This window comes from Pristiophorus japonicus, chromosome 2 (assembly GCF_044704955.1).
Source record: "Pristiophorus japonicus isolate sPriJap1 chromosome 2, sPriJap1.hap1, whole genome shotgun sequence".
Taxonomy (NCBI): Eukaryota; Metazoa; Chordata; class Chondrichthyes; family Pristiophoridae; genus Pristiophorus; species Pristiophorus japonicus.
This window is the reverse complement of record NC_091978.1, coordinates 77,300,582-77,321,319: the sequence shown is the minus strand read 5'-3', so window position 1 is coordinate 77,321,319 and position 20,738 is coordinate 77,300,582. Positions and strand designations below refer to the sequence as shown.

General features: G+C 46.3%; 1 protein-coding gene across 2 annotated transcripts in view; it reads left to right on the top strand.

Moving 5' to 3' along the window:
- The window catches only part of dnai1.2 (dynein, axonemal, intermediate chain 1, paralog 2), a 610,660-nt gene that overhangs the window by 299,769 nt on the left and 290,153 nt on the right, over positions 1–20,738 (top strand). For both annotated transcript variants that reach the window (XM_070868013.1, XM_070868021.1), the window contains exon 13: positions 4,283–4,530. In XM_070868013.1, coding sequence (XP_070724114.1) covers positions 4,283–4,530 — 248 coding nt within the window. The remainder of the gene's footprint in view (positions 1–4,282; positions 4,531–20,738) is intronic.

Below are 20,738 nucleotides of genomic sequence, written 5' to 3'. Positions count from 1 at the left end.
ACAAACGCTAAAATGTTTTATTTTAAAAAAGCTACAGCCAGCTCTTGAGTGAGCTACAACCAGTAATCACAGTTCACAAGAGGGCAGTATGGCAGCATTGCCCTTCACTATTCTGCTTTCCATTTTGCTTTATTACCACAGACACAGCAAAACAAATATGTGAGTTTTTTTCTAAAGTTTGACAGTACTTACAGTGTAACTGAGAATGCATATATACTGATATATTTGGAGGCATCATGCATTAACACTGATGATTATTTACCACATTGTGGGCCCAAGTTTCAGCCTCAGTTGCTCCTGATTTTTTGGAGCAACTGGTGTAGAACGGAGTATCTTAGAAATTCAAATTCTCGGCATTTAGTTTGCTCCAGTTCTAGTCAGTTAGAACAGTTTCACTTTGGAACAGAATTTTTTTTTCAAAAGGGGGCGTGTCCGGCCACTTACGCCTGTTTTCAAAATTTCGGCAGTGAAAACTTACTCCAAACTAACTTAGAATGGAGTAAGTGAAGATTTTTGTACGCTCGAAAAAACCTTGTCTACACTTTAGAAAATCAGGCGTAGGTTACAAATCAGGCGTAGGGAATGGGGGGGGTGCGGTTTAAAGGGAAGTTTACAAATATTAAACCCTTCAGTTTTACAAATAAAGAGCCATCATCAATAATAAAGGATAAAAACATCAATAAATCAACCAATAAATCAATCAAAAAAAATTAATAAGAAATTGTTTTTTTTTAAATCAATAAATAAAACATTTTCTACTTACCGACTGCAGCACCGGGAGCCCTCCAACAGCATGCTGGGATGCCCCCCAATGTGTTTCTGTCAATGTCTCTATCTCTCTGTCTGTCTGTCTGTGTGTGTCTCTCACTCTCTGTCTGTCAGTGTCTGTGTTTCTGACAGTGAGGGATAGGGGGAGGAGGGGGTCAGAGGGAGGGGAGGGGGGGAGGGGAGGGATAGGAGAGAAGGGGGGGAGGAGAATGGGAAGGGGGGTGGGGGAGAAGGGGAAGGAGGGAGGAGGGGAGGGGGGAGGAGAAGGGGGGAGGGGAGAGGAGAAGGGGAAAGGGGGGGGAGAGGAGAAGGGGAAGGAGAAGGAGGGGGAGAAGGGGAAGGAGAGGGGGGGAAGGAGAAGGGGGGGAAAGGAGAATGGTGGGGGAAGGAGAAGGGGAAAAGGAGAAGGGGGGGAAGGAGAAGGGGGGGAAGGAGAAGGGGGAGGGAGGCTGAACGGGCCGGGCCCAAGACTTTGGGCAGAGCCCGTCCCCAGCACCAGATTTACAGGTAGGTGGCATTGGGTCGGGTCGGGTCCGGGGTCGGGAGCGCAGGTCGGGTCAGGGGGAGCGCGGGTCGGGGTCGGGAGCGCGGGTCGGGTCAGGTCGGGTCGGGTCCCGGGGGGGTGTGGGGGGGGGGGGCGGGTCGGGGTGGGGAGGAGGGGGGTAGGGAGGGAGCGCGGGTCGGGGTCGGGAGTGCGGGTCGGGTCAGGTCGGGTCGGGTCCCGGGGGGGTGTGGGGGGGGGGGGGTCGGGAGTACGGGTCGGGTCGGGGTGGGGAGGAGGGGGGTAGGGAGGGAGCGCGGGTCGGGTCGGTTCGGTTCGGGTCGGGGGGCGGGGGGGCAGAGGGAGGTCGGGTCGGATCGGTTCGTGTCGGGGGCGGGGGGAGGGAGGTCAGGTTGGGTCCGGTCCGGGTGGGGGGTGGGGGGGGGGGCGGTAGGGAGCGCGGGTCGGGTCGGGGGGGTGGTGGGAGGGAGGTCGGTTCGGGTCGGGGGGGGGGTGGAGGGAGGGAGAGGGAGGTCAGGTCGGGTGCGGGGGGGAGGGGAGGAGTGCGGGTCGGGTCCAGTCCGGGGGGTCGGGTCCGGTCCGATCCGGTCGGGGGTGGGGGAAGTGGGAGTCGAGTCTGGTCGGGAGGAAGCAGGAGCTGGGCGTGGGAGGCAGCCTTATGCACGCAGCCCCAGTGAGGCCATTCGGCCAGGGCTAGGGGCTGCATGCTTCGGGCCCTTCCCACACAGTTTTGGGCGCCTGGAGCTACTGCACATGTGCGCCCACTGTAGCGCGCATGTGCAGAGGTGCCGGCACTGTTTTCAGCGCAGGGACCTAGCGCCGCCCCCTACAGCTCGTGCTGCGCCACGCCAGACTCCAGAGGACCAGCAGGGAGCCGGAGAATCTGTAAGTTTTTTTTAGGCGCACTTTGTGGCGTGAAAAACGGGCGTCCAGGTCGGCGCGGCCCGAAACTTGGGCCCATTAAGAGGTTGACCTGTGCATAAGTCTGTTTTGTATCAGATTTGTAAATGGATCTGGCGGTTATTTTGAGTGTCCTCAAGAAAAGAAACCTATGGAATCTTAGACTTATTGGTGGACTTGAGGAATTTTGTATAAATGAACTACAAGAGATTAAATTAGTTCTTAGAGTTTTACCTTTCTGAGAAGTTTAGATAATAATCCAATTGTAAATATATTGAGGGCCTGGATTTTGATGTCAGTGCAAAGGAATGGTGCTCGCCATTCACCTTGCTGACAGCTACCCACAAAGCTTTTGCAGGCTTTAGACTTCAGACTTGCACTAATCCGGCATTTGATCCAGCATGGCGCCCTCTTCAGGGCATCTGTGAGAGGACAAGTACCACCATGGCTCTTCCACCAATCCACCAAGCAGGAAATATAAATTAGATTGAAATCATGTACAGAAAGCAAAATAAAGATTGGCTAATATAGTTGGGATTAAGGGAGAGAGATAAAAGAGACAGACAAAAAGTTAAAAAATATCTATTTAAAAATAATCTCGAACACGAATTATCTTCTGAGGGAATGAGACTCCACACTTGTAAAATTAATTTTCAGGGCCTAAGAGGTTGTTTGGTAGTAATTATCACTTATCACGCCGTTAAAAACTGACTTACTCTTGAATGCACCTGCCTTAACTTTTTTAGCCGTCTTTAGTGGGGATGTAGTGGGCAAGTCCCCCAAGATCACACCATTGCATTCATTTCAGTACTGAGTCTATCAGCAAGGACTGCAGCAGTGCACCCTGTGGAGGAATGTGGTATCTCTGACAGCAATTTCCCTATTTGCCCATTTAAAAGTGCATGTGCAGACACCGATTTATCCTGTTATAATGGTGAACACTGTTAGCCTCGTCGTTATTCTTATCGCAAAGTCCGGCCCATTATATTATATCATTGTTAGATGATTTGTTTGTTCATTGTGTGTTTAACAAATTTGTTTTATGGTTTATACTTTAAGCAAGTTTTATTGTAAAGTCTCCATTCTGAGACTTAATGAAAATCTTGTGCCAGCATAAGATAATTTAGTACCTAAAAGTAATTTCTAAACCGAATTTACTATTCGTTATCCTGGACAAGTTACCAAAACCTTTCCTAGAGTTCCAAGTAAAGAACGACTCTCGAAATTGTGGGGAGTTGGGACTCACTTCTGAGAGGTGTCTGAGACATAAGAGCCGAAATTACGTAGGTTACAAAGTTTTAAAAAGACGCCAAAACATGTCAATGATATATTTACAACTTGAGCTGAAATGTAATGACATATTTTGTTGACGCCAGTATTGCTCTGCCCCAGTTTCATTGCAAAGCACAACTTTCATATACTGTAGCAAAAAGCATTGCATAGGAGATTGTTTAGATATGTTTTTTTCCCATTTCCACAGGATAAGCTGTCAATAAATTGGCAATCTCATTGAAGCAAAAATGAGAAAATTAACCCTCATGTAAAACAGGATGCTTTTCCAAAATTGGATAACAACACATTGTTGTGTCAAAATAGAGGAGGTTTAACAATACCTTTAGTCCATTTGCTGTTCATGTCATGACAGTGATTGCTGTTAACGCTGAATGCCAAGAATGGAAACTTGTCTAGCTCCCACCACTAATTTTCCTCCCTTTGATAAGCATTTAAAACAATTTAGAAGAAATAGATTGTAATTTTTATTATTTCATTGCAATTCTTGATTCCACAGAGCAGCTTCTTTTTATCAACATTTATTTCTTCACTAAGTTTTTGGTGTTAGAATCTGAATTACACTTTCCACTTAGTCATCCTTGTTCACAATATATAGTGATGTAGGTGTACACTGAAACTTCCTACTATACAGCAAATTGTTCTTTCTTACACTTTTGATTGGCAATTTCCTGTTGCAGAAAATATGCAGTATTTATTTTTGTTTTCTATCCCTGGACTGAAAATAATTCCAAATCTTTATTAGTAAAATGAATGTCAGTAACTTCCTTTATCTGCTCCTTTGGTTAATGAAAGATTTATTTTATTCTCCTTCACCTATAGATGATTTTATGAAACAGAACAATGGCATGCTTCTGGTTCACTCTTTGAAAAATCCTACCTACCCCGAGTACCAATATAGTACAGAGAGCAGTGTCTTGTGCCTGGACATCCACAGTATCTATCCACATCTCATAGCTGTTGGCTTTTATGATGGCAGTGTTGCTGTCTACAACATCATGGAACATATTGCAGGGCCTACTTACCAGAGTACAGCTAAGTCTGGCAAGCACACTGATCCTGTTTGGCAGGTGAGTATTATAGTTGAGTTCCTTGTAATAAGGTTAATAATCTTCGGACAAAAATCAACAGTTATTATTTTTGCTAGATTTCTATTTATTTGTTGAAACATTTCAAAATTGTAATATAGAAACATAGAAAATAGGTGCAGGAGTAGGCCATTCGGCCCTTCTAGCCTGCACCGCCATTCAATGAGTTCATGGCTGAACATTCAACTTCAGTACCCCATTCCTGCTTTCTCGCCATACCCCTTGATCCCCCTAGTAGTAAGGACCTCATCTAACTCCTTTTTGAATATATTTAGTGAATTGGCCTCAACAACTTTCTGTGGTAGAGAATTCCACAGGTTCACCACTCTCTGGGTGAAGAAGTTCCTCCGCATCTCGGTCCTAAATGGCTTACCCCTTATCCTTAGACTGTGACCTCTGGTTCTGGACTTCCCCAACATTGGGAACATTCTTCCTGCATCTAACCTGTCTAACCCCGTCAGAATTTTAAATGTTTCTATGAGGTCCCCTCTCATTCTTCTGAACTCCAGTGAATACAAGCCCAGTTGATCCAGTCTTTCTTGATAGGTCAGTCCCGCCATCCCGGGAATCAGTCTGGTGAACCTTCCCTCAATAGCAAGAATGTCCTTCCTCAGGTTAGGAGACCAAAACTGTACACAATACTCCAGGTGTGGCCTCACCAATGCCCTGTACAACTGTAGCAACACCTCCCTGCCCCTGTACTCAAATCCCCTTGCTATGAAGGCCAACATGCCATTTGCTTTCTTAACCGCCTGCTGCACCTGCATGCCAACCTTCAATGACTGATGTACCATGACACCCAGGTCTCTTTGCACCTCCCCTTTTCCGAATCTGTCACCATTCAGATAATAGTCTGTCTCTCTGTTTTTACCACCAAAGTGGATAACCTCACATTTATCCACATTATACTTCATCTGCCATGCATTTGCCCACTCACCTAACCTATCCAAGTCGCTCTGCAGCCTCACAGCGTCCTCCTCGCAGCTCACACTGCCACCCAACTTAGTGTCATCCGCAAATTTGGAGATACTACATTTAATCCCCTCATCTAAATCATTAATGTACAGTGTAAACAGCTGGGGCCCCAGCACAGAACCTTGCGGTACCCCACTAGTCACTGCCTGCCATTCTGAAAAGTACCCATTTACTCCTACTCTTTGCTTCCTGTCTGACAACCAGTTCTCAATCCATGTCAGTACATTACCCCCAATCCCATGTGCTCTAACTTTGCACATCAATCTCTTGTGTGGGACCTTGTCGAACGCCTTCTGAAAGTCCAAATATACCACATCAACTGGTTCTCCCTTATCCACTCTACTGGAAACATCCTCAAAAAATTCCAGAAGATTTGTCAAGCATGATTTCCCTTTCACAAATCCATGCTGACTTGGACCTATCATGTCACCTCTTTCCAAATGCACTGCTATGACATCCTTAATAATTGATTTCATCATTTTACCCACTACCGATGTCAGGCTGACCGGTCTATAATTCCCTGTTTTCTCTCTCCCTCCTTTTTTAAAAAGTGGGGTTACATTGGCTACCCTCCACTCCATAGGAACTGATCCAGAGTCAATGGAATGTTGGAAAATGACTGTCAACGCATCCACTATTTCCAAGGCCACCTCCTTAAGTACTCTGGGATGCAGTCCATCAGGCCCTGGGGATTTATCGGCCTTCAATCCCATCAATTTCCCCAACACAATTTCCCGGCTAATAAGGATTTCCCTCAGTTCCTCCTCCTTACTAGACCCCCCGACCCCTTTTATAACCGGAAGGTTGTTCGTGTCCTCCTTCGTGAATACCGAACCAAAGTACTTGTTCAATTGGTCTGCCATTTCTTTGTTCCCCGTTATGACTTCCCCTGATTCTGACTGCAGGGGACCTACGTTTGTCTTTACTAACCTTTTTCTCTTTACATATCTATAGAAACTTTTGCAATCCGTCTTAATGTTCCCTGCAAGCTTCTTCTCATACTCCATTTTCCCTGCCCTAATCAAACCCTTTGTCCTCCTCTGCTGAGTTCTAAATTTCTTCCAGTCCCCAGGTTCGCTGCTATTTCTGGCCAATTTGTATGCCACTTCCTTGGCTTTAATACTATCCCTGATTTCCCTTGATAGCCACGGTTGAGCCACCTTCCCTTTTTTATTTCTATGCCAGACAGGAATGTACAATTGTTGTAGTTCATCCATGCGGTCTCTAAATGTCTGCCATTGCCCATCCACAGTCAACCCCTTAAGTATCATTCGCCAATCCATCCCAGCCAATTCACGCCTCATACCTTCAAAGTTAGCCTTCTTTAAGCTCTGGACCATGGTCTCTGAATTAACTGTTTCATTCTCCATCCCAATGCAGAATTCCACCATATTATGGTCACTCTTCCCCAAGGGGCCTCGCACAACGAGATTGCTAATTAATCCTCTCTCATTACATAACACCCAGTCTAAGATGGCCTCCCCCCTAGTTGGTTCCTCGACATATTGGTCTAAAAAACCATCCCTTATGCACTCCAGAAAATCCTCCTCCACCGTATTGCTTCCAGTTTGGTTAGCCCAATCTATCTGCATATTAAAGTCACCCATTATAACTGCTGCACCTTTATTGCACGCAAATGTTTGTTTCCCCATATAGACTAATGGCTGTATTGGTATTGTGTTGGATTACCAATCGGAGAGCCTTCGTTGACATTTACTGCACAAGTGTCTATCCAGACAAATGGCTGGAACACTAAAATGCACAAAATAAGTGGCCTGTCATATGGAGAAGGAATGGTGACTTCAAAGAAAAGAAATTGGCAGATTCTTTTGTGCTTTCCAGAGTTGGCTACAATGGCACTGCTCATTAAACTGACTTAAAATTTACAAAATGTCAGCATGAGGAATGACACAGTTAAAAAATAAATGGTCTGTTATGTTGAGCATTGAGCACTCTATCAACTGTATTAATGTTCACAGCAAAATGCAGTTTATACAGGGGTATTGGCAACCTCATATCCCCTACAATTACCTTTTTTACTAATATATTTTAATATATAGGTTCTATGGGGCTATTCACTGTGCATTACCACCCTTTCCAAAAAGATGGAAATTACCGTGGGAAATTGCCCTCGTTGCATCCATTTTGAAGGTGGAAAACTTGTGCAAAAGCTCCAACTTAGAGGGCCAAACACCCCCCTGCTGAACAACATTGGAAACGCGTCCAACACAATATTGGTTCGGGCTCTCCAGAGGCAGCCCTGACAGCTTTATAAAACAGGCATTAGGCTCCTTAAAGATGCTATTAATCCGATTGCCTGTTTTATGACCTAAATCGGAAATTGGTTTGCCGTGGACATAGCAGGCATCGGTCACTGCCTCCCACGGCCGGGTATTATACAATGAAGACTGGCGGACCAATTTGCCGTAGTCCTGCCAGCAGGCTCATTAAGTGTGTGACAGCATATTGTTGAAACTTAAAGCTGATGATTACATTTACTTACACAATATTTAATTTACACAGAGACAAAAGATATACAGCTGATAAATTACAATACAATGCTTGACACAATTGCTTATTAATAAGCCAGTAAGTGTAACAATGGTTTCTATACCTCAAGTGGAGGATGTTCATACACCAGACCCGTTTCTGTCAAGAGAATCATCTACTAAGTCAGGGCTGAAACAAATTTGGAATTTTTATTTGACATGGTACTCCTTTAATGGTTGTGGCAAATCATAGATGAGTCCCAGTGACAGATTTGCATATGTACCATTTCAATAACCTGAAATACTAGCCAAACAAATTTGATCTGATTAAATTCTGATTATGAGCAATCTTATTAGCAGAAACAAGCTGCCTTCTCTTGAAAGTAGCAGCTGTCTCCAAATTGTATGTGTGTATTTCTATCACCTCCCTTACAAAAAGACAATAAAAAAGTTAGCAAAATGCAATTGACAAACTTTTATTTTACATTTAAAGTAAACTAATGGTTCTAACATATAAAATAAAAACAGAAAATGCTGAAAATAGTCAGCAAGTCAGGCAACATCTGTGGAGGGAGAAACAGAGTGTTTCAGGTCGATATTTACCGCCGGCGGTAGTCCATACTGTCCGCCCATCGGAGAAGGCCCAAAAACACAAATTTGATCACTAAGATCCATTTACAGCCCATCCTAAATACCGTCCTGAAAAGTAAGGTCTTACCTGATCTTAGCCGATCTTAAGCGGACGTAGTAGTGTGCCATGGCAGCATCCCCCCCGCCCAACACCAGCTTTGTCTGCCCATTGTATGGAGCCCTCATGACTGTTACCCTTCATTTTCTAAAAGTTAGACACTGTACAAGAGTGGTTAAATTCAATAAAAAGATTTATATAAAATTGTAAAACATTCAAAACATTTAAAACTTGGAACATTTTCAGAACTTTCAAAAATGTCAACAGTTTAACACTTAATAAATTATTTTTAACAATTTACAATGAACACTAATAAGATTTTTAATCAAACAACAACATCTAAAACACTAAGAACAACATCAACAACATGTACAAAAACAACCAACACCCAACCCTCTAGCCACTCACACCACTTCTCTTCCCCCATCCTTTACCCCCCAACCACTCTCTTCTTTCCGTGAGAAGGAGAACCTGAAGGAAATCCTTATTAGTCAGGAAATTGTGTATTAGGGAAATTGATGGGATTGAAGGCCGATAAATCCCCAGGGCCTGATAGTCTGCATCCCAGAGTACTTAAGGAAGAGGCCTTAGAAATAGTGGACGCATTGGTGGTCATTTTCCAACATTCTATAGACTCTGGATCAGTTCCTATGGATTGGAGGGTAGCTAATTTAATCCCACTGTTTAAATGTCAATGGTGGATCGAATTAGGCGGTGCTCCGTCCAGCAGTCGTCAACTCCTGTCATGCGCACATCCTTGCGATCCCTGGCTCAGACGATGACATAGTCGAGCAGGTGCCAGTGTTTGGAGCGAGGGTGTTGCCACGATGACTTGTATTTGTCCCTCTGTTGGAACAAGGTATTGGTGATGACAAGTTTATGCTCTAGACATTTTGCCAGGAGCAGGATACCGCTGGAGTTGGCTTTCCTAAGGGGGCAGCAGAGGCAGTGTTGCAAAAAAGTCAACGCTGGGGCACTTAAGGACCCAGCTAAGAGAGCCCTTTACAGTCAGCGCCTCACAGCGAACCTGGCGTGCCTTGATGACTCCGAGACACAGAATGTCCACAGCGCTTGGTCTGCCCTCCAGGCCTCCATAACCAGTGCCTGCAAAGAGATGCTCCGTCACTCAACCAGGAAACACCAGGACTGGTTTGATGAGAATGATCAGGAGATTCAAGAACAAATAGATTGCAAGCGCAGGACATTTCTGAGCTTAAAACAGCAACCCAACTCGGGAGCAGCAAAGCAGCATTACAGACGGCTAAAGGCTAAGGTCCAACAAAAAGCCTGAGACCTAAAGAACAGGTGGTGGATGGAGAAAGCACAGGAGATACAGCAGCTGGCTGACAGCCATGATGTGCGAGGATTCTTCACCACAGTCAAGGCTGTTATGTATTGAATAAAGAGTCTGACCAGATACTGTGAGCTCAAAGTAAAGTGTGACCTTAGTCTTCTATTGCAGGTCTCCAGAGTGCCTCTCCAGCCTGTGAGGCCTCCTTAAGTACAGGTGCTCCCAAGGGATTGTGGGAACCCTTGGGACTCCAGGGGATGAGCTGTCTGGTGGTTAACAAGGTATTTACAGGTTTACATATATAACAACACTCCCGCCCAAAGTCAGTAGTGTAACTATTTACAAGGTTGATCTGGAGCCTTTATTTCCCTGGTTGATCGTCTCGGTGCAAATGCTGGTTTTGGTGAGTCGTTTGTTGGACCCTTGTTGGGCTGCTGTGCAGCTGGTCTTGCTGGGCTATCTGGTGTGGTGAGTCCTGCTAGACTGCTGCGGGTGATGGGTTCTGCTTCGTGGTCAACCGCTGGGTCGATTGCCACTGGTGTCTGTGTTGGAGGGTCAAAAAAGGTAGGGTCTATTGTAGGTTGCTCTGGATAGTCCCTGAATCTGAGTTTGGTTTGGTCCAAGTGGTTCCTGTAGATGAGTCCATGAGAAAGTTTGACCTGAAACACCCTACTCCCCTCTTTGGCCACGACAGTGCCGGGAAGCCACTTGGGACCTGGTCCATACTTCAACACAAATACAGGATCATTGATCTCAGTTTCACGTGACACATTTGCGCGATCATGATATGTACTTTGTTGAAGCTGCCTGCGCTCTACCTGTTCGTGTAGATCAGGGTGGGCTAACGAGAGCCTTGTCTTAAGTGCCCTTTTCATGAGCAGTTCAGCAGGTGGAATCCCAGTGAGCGAGTGGGATCTTGTGCTGTAACTAAGCAGGACTCGGGATAGGCGAGTCTGCAGTAAACCTTCAGTTACCCTCCTCAAGCTCTGCTTGATTGTTTGCACTGCTCTCTCTGCCTGACCATTGGATGCTTGTTTGAATGGGGCAGATGTGACATGTTTGATCCCATTGCGGGTCATGAACTCTTTGATCTCGGCACTGGAGAAACACGGCCCGTTGTCACTCACAAGGACATCAGGCAGGCCATGCGTGGCAAACATGGCCCGCAGGCTTTCAGTGGTGGCAGCGGACGTGCTTGCCGACATTATCTCACATTCAATCTATTTGGAGTATGCATCTACAACCACTAGGAACATTTTTCCCAAGAACGGGCCAGCATAGTTGACATGGACCCTAGACCACGGTTTGGAGGACCAAGACCATAAACTTAGTGGTGTCTCCTTGGGTGCATTGCTCAACTTTGAACATGTATTACATTTGTGCACGCAGGACTCTAAGTCTACATCGATACCGGGCCACCACACGTGGGATCTGGATATCGCTTTCATCATTACAATGCCTGGGTGGGTACTGTGGAGATCACTAATGAAAGTGTCCCTGCCCTTTTTTGATACCACTACCCGATTGCCCCACAGAAAGCAGTCTGCCTGTATAAACATTTCATCTTTGCGTCGCTGGTATGACTTTATTTCTTCCTGCATTTCTAACGGGACACTGGACCAGCTCCCGTGAAGCACACAGTTTTTTTACTAAGGACAGTAAGGGGTCCTGGCTCATCCAGATTCTAATCTGTCGGGCGGTTACAGGTGATTGCTCACTCTCGAATGCTTCGATTACCATAACTAAATCTGCGGGCTGCGCCATCTCCACCCCTGTGGTGGGCAATGGCAGCTTACTGAGAGCATCGGCACAGTTTTCTGTGCCTGGCCTTTGGCGGATGGCGTAGTTGTATCCGGACAACGTGAGCACCCATCTCTGAATGCGGGCCGATGCATTCATATTTATCCCCTTACTTTCAGAAAAGAGGGATATCAGTGGCTTATGGTCGGTTTCCAATTCAAATTTGAGCCCAAACAGATATTGATGCATTTTCTTTACCCTATAAACACATGCTAAAGCTTCTTTTTCAATCATGCTGTAGGCCCTCTCAGCCTTCGACAGACTTCTGGATGCAATTTTCCAAATTCATTAGCTTGTTGCAATACACACCCGACACCGAATGATGATGCATCGCGTGCTAGTACCAAACGCTTACATGGATCGTACAACACAAGCAATTTGTTTGAGCATAACAGTTTTCTAGCATTTACAAAGGCATTTTCTTGGCTTTTACCCCATACCCATTCATCTCCTTTACGCAGTAAAGTGTGCAGTGGTTCTAACAGTTTGCTGAGACCTGGTAAGAAGTTGCCAAAGTAGTTCCGGAGTCCTAGAAAAGATCGCAGCTCCGTCACATTCTGTGGTCTCGGTGCGTTCTCGATTGCCTCCGTCTTTGAATCGGTGGTCCTGATGCCGTCTGCCGCGGTTCTTCTCCCCAGTAACACCACTTCAGGCGCCAGGAAAACACATTTCGAGCATTTTAACCTGAGCCCCACGCAATTGAGCCGACTAAAAACCTCCTCCAGGTTCTGCAGATGCTCGACTGTGTCCCGACCTGTAACCAAGATGTCATCCTGGAAGACCACAGTGCGCGGGACCGACTTCAGTAAGCTTTCCATGTTTCTCTGGAATATCACCGCGGCTGATTGAATTCCAAACGGGCATCTGTTGCAAATGAAGAGACCTTTGTGCGTGTTGATGCAGATGGGGCCCTTCGATGATTCCTCCAGCTCCTGCGTCATGTGGGCCGAGGTCAAGTCCTGTTTCGTGAACGTCTTTCCTCCCGCCAGCGTCACAAATAGGTCGTCTGCTTTTGGTCGTGGGTATTGATCCTGCAGGGAAAAACGATTGATAGTTAGTTTGTAATCACCACAGATTCTGACGGTGCCGTCTCCCTTGAGGACTGGAACAATCGGACTGGCCCAGTCGTTGAATTCGATCGGCGATATGATGCCCTCTCGTTGCAACCGGTCCAGCTCGATCTCCTATCTCTCATCATGTACGGTACTGCTCTCGCCTTGTGATGGATGGGTCGCGCCCCCGGAATTAGGTGGATCTGCACTTTTGCTCCTTGGAACTTCCCGATGTTCGAGCAGCGAGGGGAATTTGTTTAGGACCTGGGCACATGAAGTGTCGTCGACGGGCGAGAGCGCTCGTACGTCATCCCAGTTCCAGCGTATCTTCCCCAGCCAGCTCCTGCCGAGCAGCACGGGGCCATCGCCCGGTACCACCCAGAGTGGGAACTTATGCACCGTTCAAGACCTTTACGGTTGCACTGTCGATTACGGGAATCACTTCCTTTGTATAAGTTCTCAGTTTAGTGCAAATGGGAGTCCGGACTGGCCTTGAGGCTTTGCTGCACCACAATTTATCAAAAGTCTTTTTGCTCATAATGAACTGCCTCACGCTTATGTCCAGCTCCATTGACACCGGGAATCCATTTAATTCAACCTTCAGCATTATTGGGGGACACTTTGTGGTAACTGTGTGCACCCCATATACCTCTGCCTCCTCGGTCTAAGGCTCTGGTTCGTCGTGATCCGCCATGGATCTATCCTCCTCTGCAACATGGTGGTTTGCAGGATTAGCAGGGTTTGCAGCCTGCACACTTGTTGGAGGTGTCCCATTGTTCCACAGCCCTTGCAAACGTATTCTTTGAATCGACATGAATGGAAATGATGATCACCCCCGCAGCGCCAACAAAATGTTAATGGCCTAGCATTCATTATCCTTGATGGTGGACTCTGAGACATCTGCAGACGTGCAGCTGCAGGCATGTGAGGCCTGCCCTGTACTTTACGATTCAAAAACAACATTACTTTGTTCACAGTACTTGTACCAGCACTCATGTGCTGAGAGATTTGCTTGGTATTGTCACTGGTGGCGATGAACGCCTGGGCTATCGCTATGGCCTTACTCAAGGTTGGGGTCTCTACAGTCAAAAGTTTGTGAAGTATTACTTCATGGCCAATGCCAAGTACAAAGAAGTCCCTGAGCATGTGCTCCAAATGTCCTTCAAATTCGCAATGTCCTGCAAGGCATCTTAGCTCGACGACATAGTTCGCTACTTCCTGACCTTCAGACCTCTTGTACGTGTAGAACTGGTACCTCGCCATCAGAATGCTTTCCTTCGGGTTGAGATGCTCCCGGACCAGTGTGCACAAATCATCATATGATTTCTCTGTGGGTTTCGCTGGAGCAAGCAAATTTTTCATGAGGCCATACGTTGGTGCCCCGCAAACGGTGAGGAGAATCGCCCTTCATTTGGCAGCATTCGCTTCTCCTTCCAGCTCGTTGGCCACGAAGAATTGGTCGAGTCGCTCCACGAAGGTTTCTCAATCAGCTCCCTCCGAAAATTTCTCTAGGATACCCACTGTTCTCGGCATCGTTGCGGTGGGGTTTGTAATCTGTATCTCGTCGCCAGTTGTTATGTATTGAATAAAGAGTCTGACCAGATACTGTGAGCTCAAAGTAGTGTGCCCTTAGTCTTTTATTGCAGGTCTCCAGCCTGTGAGGCCTCCTTAAACACAGGTGCTCCCAATGGATTGTGGGATCCCTTGGGACTCCAGGGGAAGAGCCCTCTGGTGGTTAACAAGGTATTTTCAGGTTTACATATATAACAAAGGCCACATAGGGTCCAAACTCCCAAGGCCTCACCCCACTCCTGGCCAAGAACAGGAAACACTCACCAAGGACACCGAGGCAGTCAGTGCCCGCTGGAAGGAGCACTTTGAAGAGCTCCTCAATCGAGACTCTGCCTTTGACTCGAGTGTTCTTGACTCCATTCCACAGCATACTACGCGCCACCAGTGTGACCCCAACACTGCACGAGATAGAAAAAGCCATAAGACAGCTAAAAAAACAACAAGGCTACGGGAGCAGATGGAATCCCTGCTGAGGCACTGAAGTATGGCGGAGAGGCACTGCTGCCGTGAATACACGACCTCATCTCTCTAATCTGGAGGGAGGAGAGCATGCCGGAAGATCTTAGAGATGCAGTGATCGTGACCATCTTTAAAAAAAGGGGGCAAGTCTGACTGCAGCAATTACAGAGCAATCTCCCTGCTATCAACCACTGGGAAAGTCGTCGCTAGATTGCTCCTCAACCGTCTTCTCCCATGGCAGAGAAGCTCCTCCCGGAGTCGCAGTGCGGATTTCGTCCCTTCCAGGGCATAACGGACATGATTTTTGCAGTGCAACAACTGCAGGAAAAATGCAAGGAACAGCGCCAGCCCTTATACATAGCCTTCTTCGACTTTACAAAGGCCTTTGACACTGTCAGCCGCAAGGGTCTATGGAGCGTCCTCCTCCGTTTCGGATGCCCCCAAAAGTACATCACCATCCTCCGCCTGCTCCATGATGACATGCAGGCCGTGATCCTTACCAACGGATCCACCCTAGACTCAATTCACGTCCGGACCGGCTCCCCGCTGGAGTGGAACTAAACTACAGAACCAGTGGGAATCTGTTCAACCTTCGCCATCTCCAGGCCAGGTCCAATACCACTCCAACCTCTGTCGCGAGCTACAGTACGCGGACGATACCTGCGTCTGTGCACACACAGAGGCTGAACTCCAGGACATAGTCAACGTATTTACCGAGGCATTTGAAAGCATGGCCTAAACATCAGTAAGACAAAGGTCCTCCACCAGCCTGTCCTAACCGCACAGCACTGTCCCCCAGACATCAAGATCCACGGCGCGGCCCTGGACAACGTGGACCACTTCCCTTATCTCGGGAGCCTCCTATCAACAAGAGCAGGCATTGACGACGAGATCCAACACCGCCTCCAGTATGCCAGTGCAGCCTTCGGCCGCCTGAGGAAAAGGGTGTTTGAAGACCAGGCCCTCAAAACTGTCACCAAGTTCATGGTCTACAGGGCCGTAGTAATACCCGCCCTCCTGTATGGCAGAGACATGGACCATGTACAGTAGACACCTCAAGTCGCTGGAGAAATACCACCAGCGATGTTTTCGCAAGATCCTACAAATCCCCTGGAGGACAGACGCATAAACATTGGCACCTCGTCCAGGCCAACATCCCCAGCATTGAAGCACTGACCACACTTGATTCGCTCCACTGGGCAGGCCACATAGTTCGCATGCCAGACACGAGACTCCCAAAGCAAGCGCTCTACTTGGAACTCGTCCACGGCAAACGAGCCAAAGGCGAGCAGAGGAAACCTTACAAGGACACCCTCAAAGCCTCCTTGCTAAAGTGTGACATCCCCACTAACACCTGGGAGTCCCTGGCCAAAGACCGCCCTAAGTGGAGGAAGTGCATCCAGGAGGGTGCTGAGCTCCTCAAGTATCGTCGCCGACAGCATGCAGACATCAAGTGCAGGCAGCGGAAGGAGCTTGCGGCAAACCAGGCTCCCTGCCCACCCTTCCCCTCAACCACTGTCTGTCCCACCTGTGACAGAGATTGTGGTTCTCGTATTGGACTGTACAGCCACCTAAGAACTCATGCTAACAGTGGAAGCAAGTCTTCCTCGATTCCGAGGGACTGCCGATGATGATGATGTTTAAAAAAGGAGGGAGAGAGAAAACAGGGAATTATAGCCTGACATTGGTAGTGGGGAAAATGTTGGAATCGATTATTAAAGACGTAATAGCAGTGCATTTGGAAAGCAGTGACAGGATCGTTCCAAGTCAGCATGGATTTATGAAAGGGAAATCATGCTTGACAAATCTTCTAGAATTTTTTGAGGATGTAACTAGTAGAGTGGACAAGAGAGAACCAGTGGATGTAATGTATTTGGACTTTGAAAAGGCTTTTGACAAGGTCCCCCACAAGAGATTAGTGTGCAACATTAAAGCACCTGGTATTGGGAGTAATGTATTGACGTGGATAGAGAACTGATTGGCAGACAAGAAGCAAAGAGTAGGAATAAACAGGTCCTTTTCAGAATAGCAGGCAGTGACTAGTGGGGTACCGCAAGGTTCAGTGTTGGGCCCCCAGCTATTTACAATATACATTAATGATTTGGACGAAGGAATTGAATGTAATATCTCCAAGTTTGCAGATGACACTAAGCTGGGTAGCAGTGTGAGCTGTGAGGAGGATGCCAAGAAGCTGCAGGGTGACTTGGACAGGTTATGTGAGTGGGCAAATGCATGACAGATGCAGTATACTGTAGATAACTGTGAGGTTATCCACTTTGGTGGCAAAAGCAGGGAGGCAGAATATTATCTGAATTGTGACAGATTAGGAAAAGGGGAGGTGTCACGAGACCTGGGTGTCATGGTACATCAGTCATTGAAGGTTGGCATGCAGGTACAGCAGGGGGTGAAGAAGGCAAATGGCATGTTGGCCTTCATAGCGAGAGGATTTGAGTATAGGAGCAGGGAGGTCTTACTGCAGTTGTACAGGGCCTTGGTGAGGCCACACCTTGTATATTGTGTACAGTTTTGGTTTCCCAATCTGAGGAAGGACATTCTTGCTATTGAGGGAGGGCAGCGAAGGTTCACCAGACTGACTCCCGGGATGGCAGGACTGACATATGAAGAAAGACTATTGACTAGGCTTATATTCACTGGAATTTAGAAGAATGAGAGGGGATCTCATAGAAACATATAAAATTCTGATGGGATTGGACAGGTTAGATGCAGGAAAAATGTTCCCGGTGTTGGGGATGTCCAGAACCAGGGGTCACAGTCTAAGGATAAGGGGTAAGCCATTTAGGACCAAGATGAGAAACTTCTTCACTCAGAGAATTGTCAACCTGTGGAATTCTCTACCACAGGAAGTTGTTGAGGCCATTTCGTTAGATATATTCAAGAGGGAGTTAGATGTGGCCCTTACGGCTAAAGGGATCAAGGGGTATGGAGAGAAAGCAGGAATGGGGTACTGAAATTGCATGATCAGCCATGATCATATTGAATGGTGGTGCAGGCTCGAAGGGCCGAATGGCGTACTGCTGCACTATTTTCCAAGTTTCTTATGTTTCTAAAACTGATTGTTTGAAATAGTTTATTTATACAGGAATGCTTTTTAATGTTGCTTCATTCATTTTACCATTCACTCTTTTAATATATCCATGCCACAAAATAATGGCCTGTCAACTTTGCTGCATATATGACCTGTTTTGGCTCTGGGCTTTTCTGACCCCTGTTAAAAATCGTGGGCCACATATGTCATGGTGATGTGTGACATTGTGAATGCTCAAATTGAAGTAATTACTGTATTTTGCTGGTACAGAATAAACCCACGACTCAGAAAAGACGATTGCAGTACTAAAAAAACGTTAATTTTTCTCGAGTTGAAATGACAAGAGTAGCTGCTAGTAAAATGCATGAAATATATTAGTAAGCATGATCTGAACAAAATTACAAATTGGGAGACCCGGTGTTGCTGTGTTAAACACTGACCTATCATTGAGACCTATCAACAAGAGCAGGTGTTGACAACGAGATCCAACATCACCTCCAATGCGCCAGTGCAGCCTTTGGCCAACTGAGGAAAAGAGTGTTTGAAGACTTCAAAACTGCCACCAAGCTCATGGTCTGTTGTAATAGCCGCCCTCCTGTATGGCTCAGAAACATGGATCATGTTCAGTAGACACCTCAAGTCGCTGGAGAAATACCACTAACGATGTCTTCACAAGATCCTACAAATCCCCTGGGAGGACAGGTGCACCAACGCTAGCGTCCTCATCCAGGCCAACATTCCCAGCATTGAAGCACTGACCACACTTGATCAGCTCCTGTGGGCAGACCACATAGTTCGCATGCCAGATACGAGACTCCCAAAGCAAGCGCTCTACTCGGAACTCCTTCAAGGCAAATGAGCCAAAGGAGGGCAGCAGAAACGTTACAAGGACACCCTCAAAGCCTCCCTGATAAAGTGCAACATCCCCATTGACACCTGGGAGTCACTGGCCAAAGACCTCCCTAAGTGGAGGAAGTGCATCAGGGAGGGCGCTGAGCACCTCGAGTCTCGTTGTTGAGAGCATGCAGAAATCAAGCGCAGGCAGCGGAAAGAGCGTGCAGCAAACCAGTCCTACCCAGCCCTTCCCTCGACGACTATCTGTCCCACCTGTGACAGAACTGTGGTTCTCATATTGGACTGTACAGCCACCTAAGAACTCATGCTAAGAGTGGAAGCAAGCCTTCCTCGATGCCGAGGGACTGCCTATGATGATGACTGATGTAATCAAATCCAGCTCAGAATGATGTCATGGGAAAACTCTTAGAAGGCATAATTCAGGTAAAATTAGTAAGCATTTAGAAATCAAGGTCAGCCAGCACTGATAGGCAAAGGCAATGATGTTTTACAAATTTAATTGAGTTTTTTTGAAAATGTACCCGATAAAGGCAATGCAATCGATGTAGTGTATGTTACTTTTCAGAAGCCATTTGATACGGTATCGTGGAAGAGACCTGTGTGAAAAATTCAGGCATATGGTATAAGATAAAATGTAACAGCATAGATAGAATGTTGGTTCATGGACAGTGAGCAAAGAGTTGGGGTAAATGTTTATTGTTTAGACTGGAGAAGGCTTGGAAGTGGTCTACTCCAGGGTCCAGTGTTAGATCCACATTTCTTCTTGATGTGCATAGATGATTTGTTCTTGGGTATAGGGAACATTATCTCAAAATTTACTGTTGACACATACAATGAGGAGACATGGAATAAGGGGACATGGAATCTGCTTTCTGGAGTGACTAACGCCACTGAACCCAAGAAAATATCTACGGCAGACTCTGAATTTATAACAAATATAAAGATTTGCTAATGACACTAAGCTTTGGGGAAGGTAACAGCTCTAAAGGAAATAAGGGACCCGGATCAATTAAGAAGAAGGGCTAATGAATGGCTGATGAATTTTAATCTTAACAAATTTAAGGCAATGCATATTGCAACAAGAAACAGCAAATTTATTTAATGAAAGCAGCAAAGGCATACAAAAGAAAGAATCTGGGTATGGTTATTCGATCATTCACTGAAAATTAACATGAAGCTATTATCAAAAAAAAACTAATCAAATAAAGAATCTGTAGTACATTATAAAATCCTGAGGATAACCCAAGCAGCTTTGCATCCAATTAATTACTAATGAAGTTCTCAAGGCAAAGGCAGCAGCCAATTTGTGCACATCAACATTCCACAAACATTAATGAAATGAATTAATCATTTTTTATTCTGTATTTGGTTGTGTTGGTTGAGGGAGTAATAATGCCTCAACACTAGAAGAATACTTCTTTGAATAGTACCAAGGATCTTTTATGTGCACCTGAACAGGCAAACAAGGCCTCAGTTTAGTAAAGAATTCTCTGCCACAACCCATTGTTGAAGCAGTGTGTATATTCTTTTAAAAAGAAAGTTAGTTGCTTGAAAAAGGGAAATATTAATTGGTAGGGTAAACAACGAGGAGAATTCCTTCATGGTTTCAAGCCCTCCCTATCTCTGTAACTAAACCCTTCTGCTTCTCCAACCTTTCCTCTTTAACAGCCACATAGTTCGCATGCCAGACACGAGACTCCCAAAGCAAGCGCTCTACTAGGAACTCCTTCATGGCAAACGAGCCAAAGGTGGGCAGCGGAAACATTACAAGGACACCCTTGGAGCCTCCCTGATAAAGTGCAACATCCCCAGTGACATTTGGGAGTCCCTAGCCAAAGACCGCCCTAAGTGGAGGAAGTGCATCCAGGAGGGTACTGAGCTCCTCGAGTCCTGTCGCCAAGAGCATGCAGAAATCAAGCACAGGCTGCGGAAAGAGCATGCGGCAAACCAGTCTCACCCACCC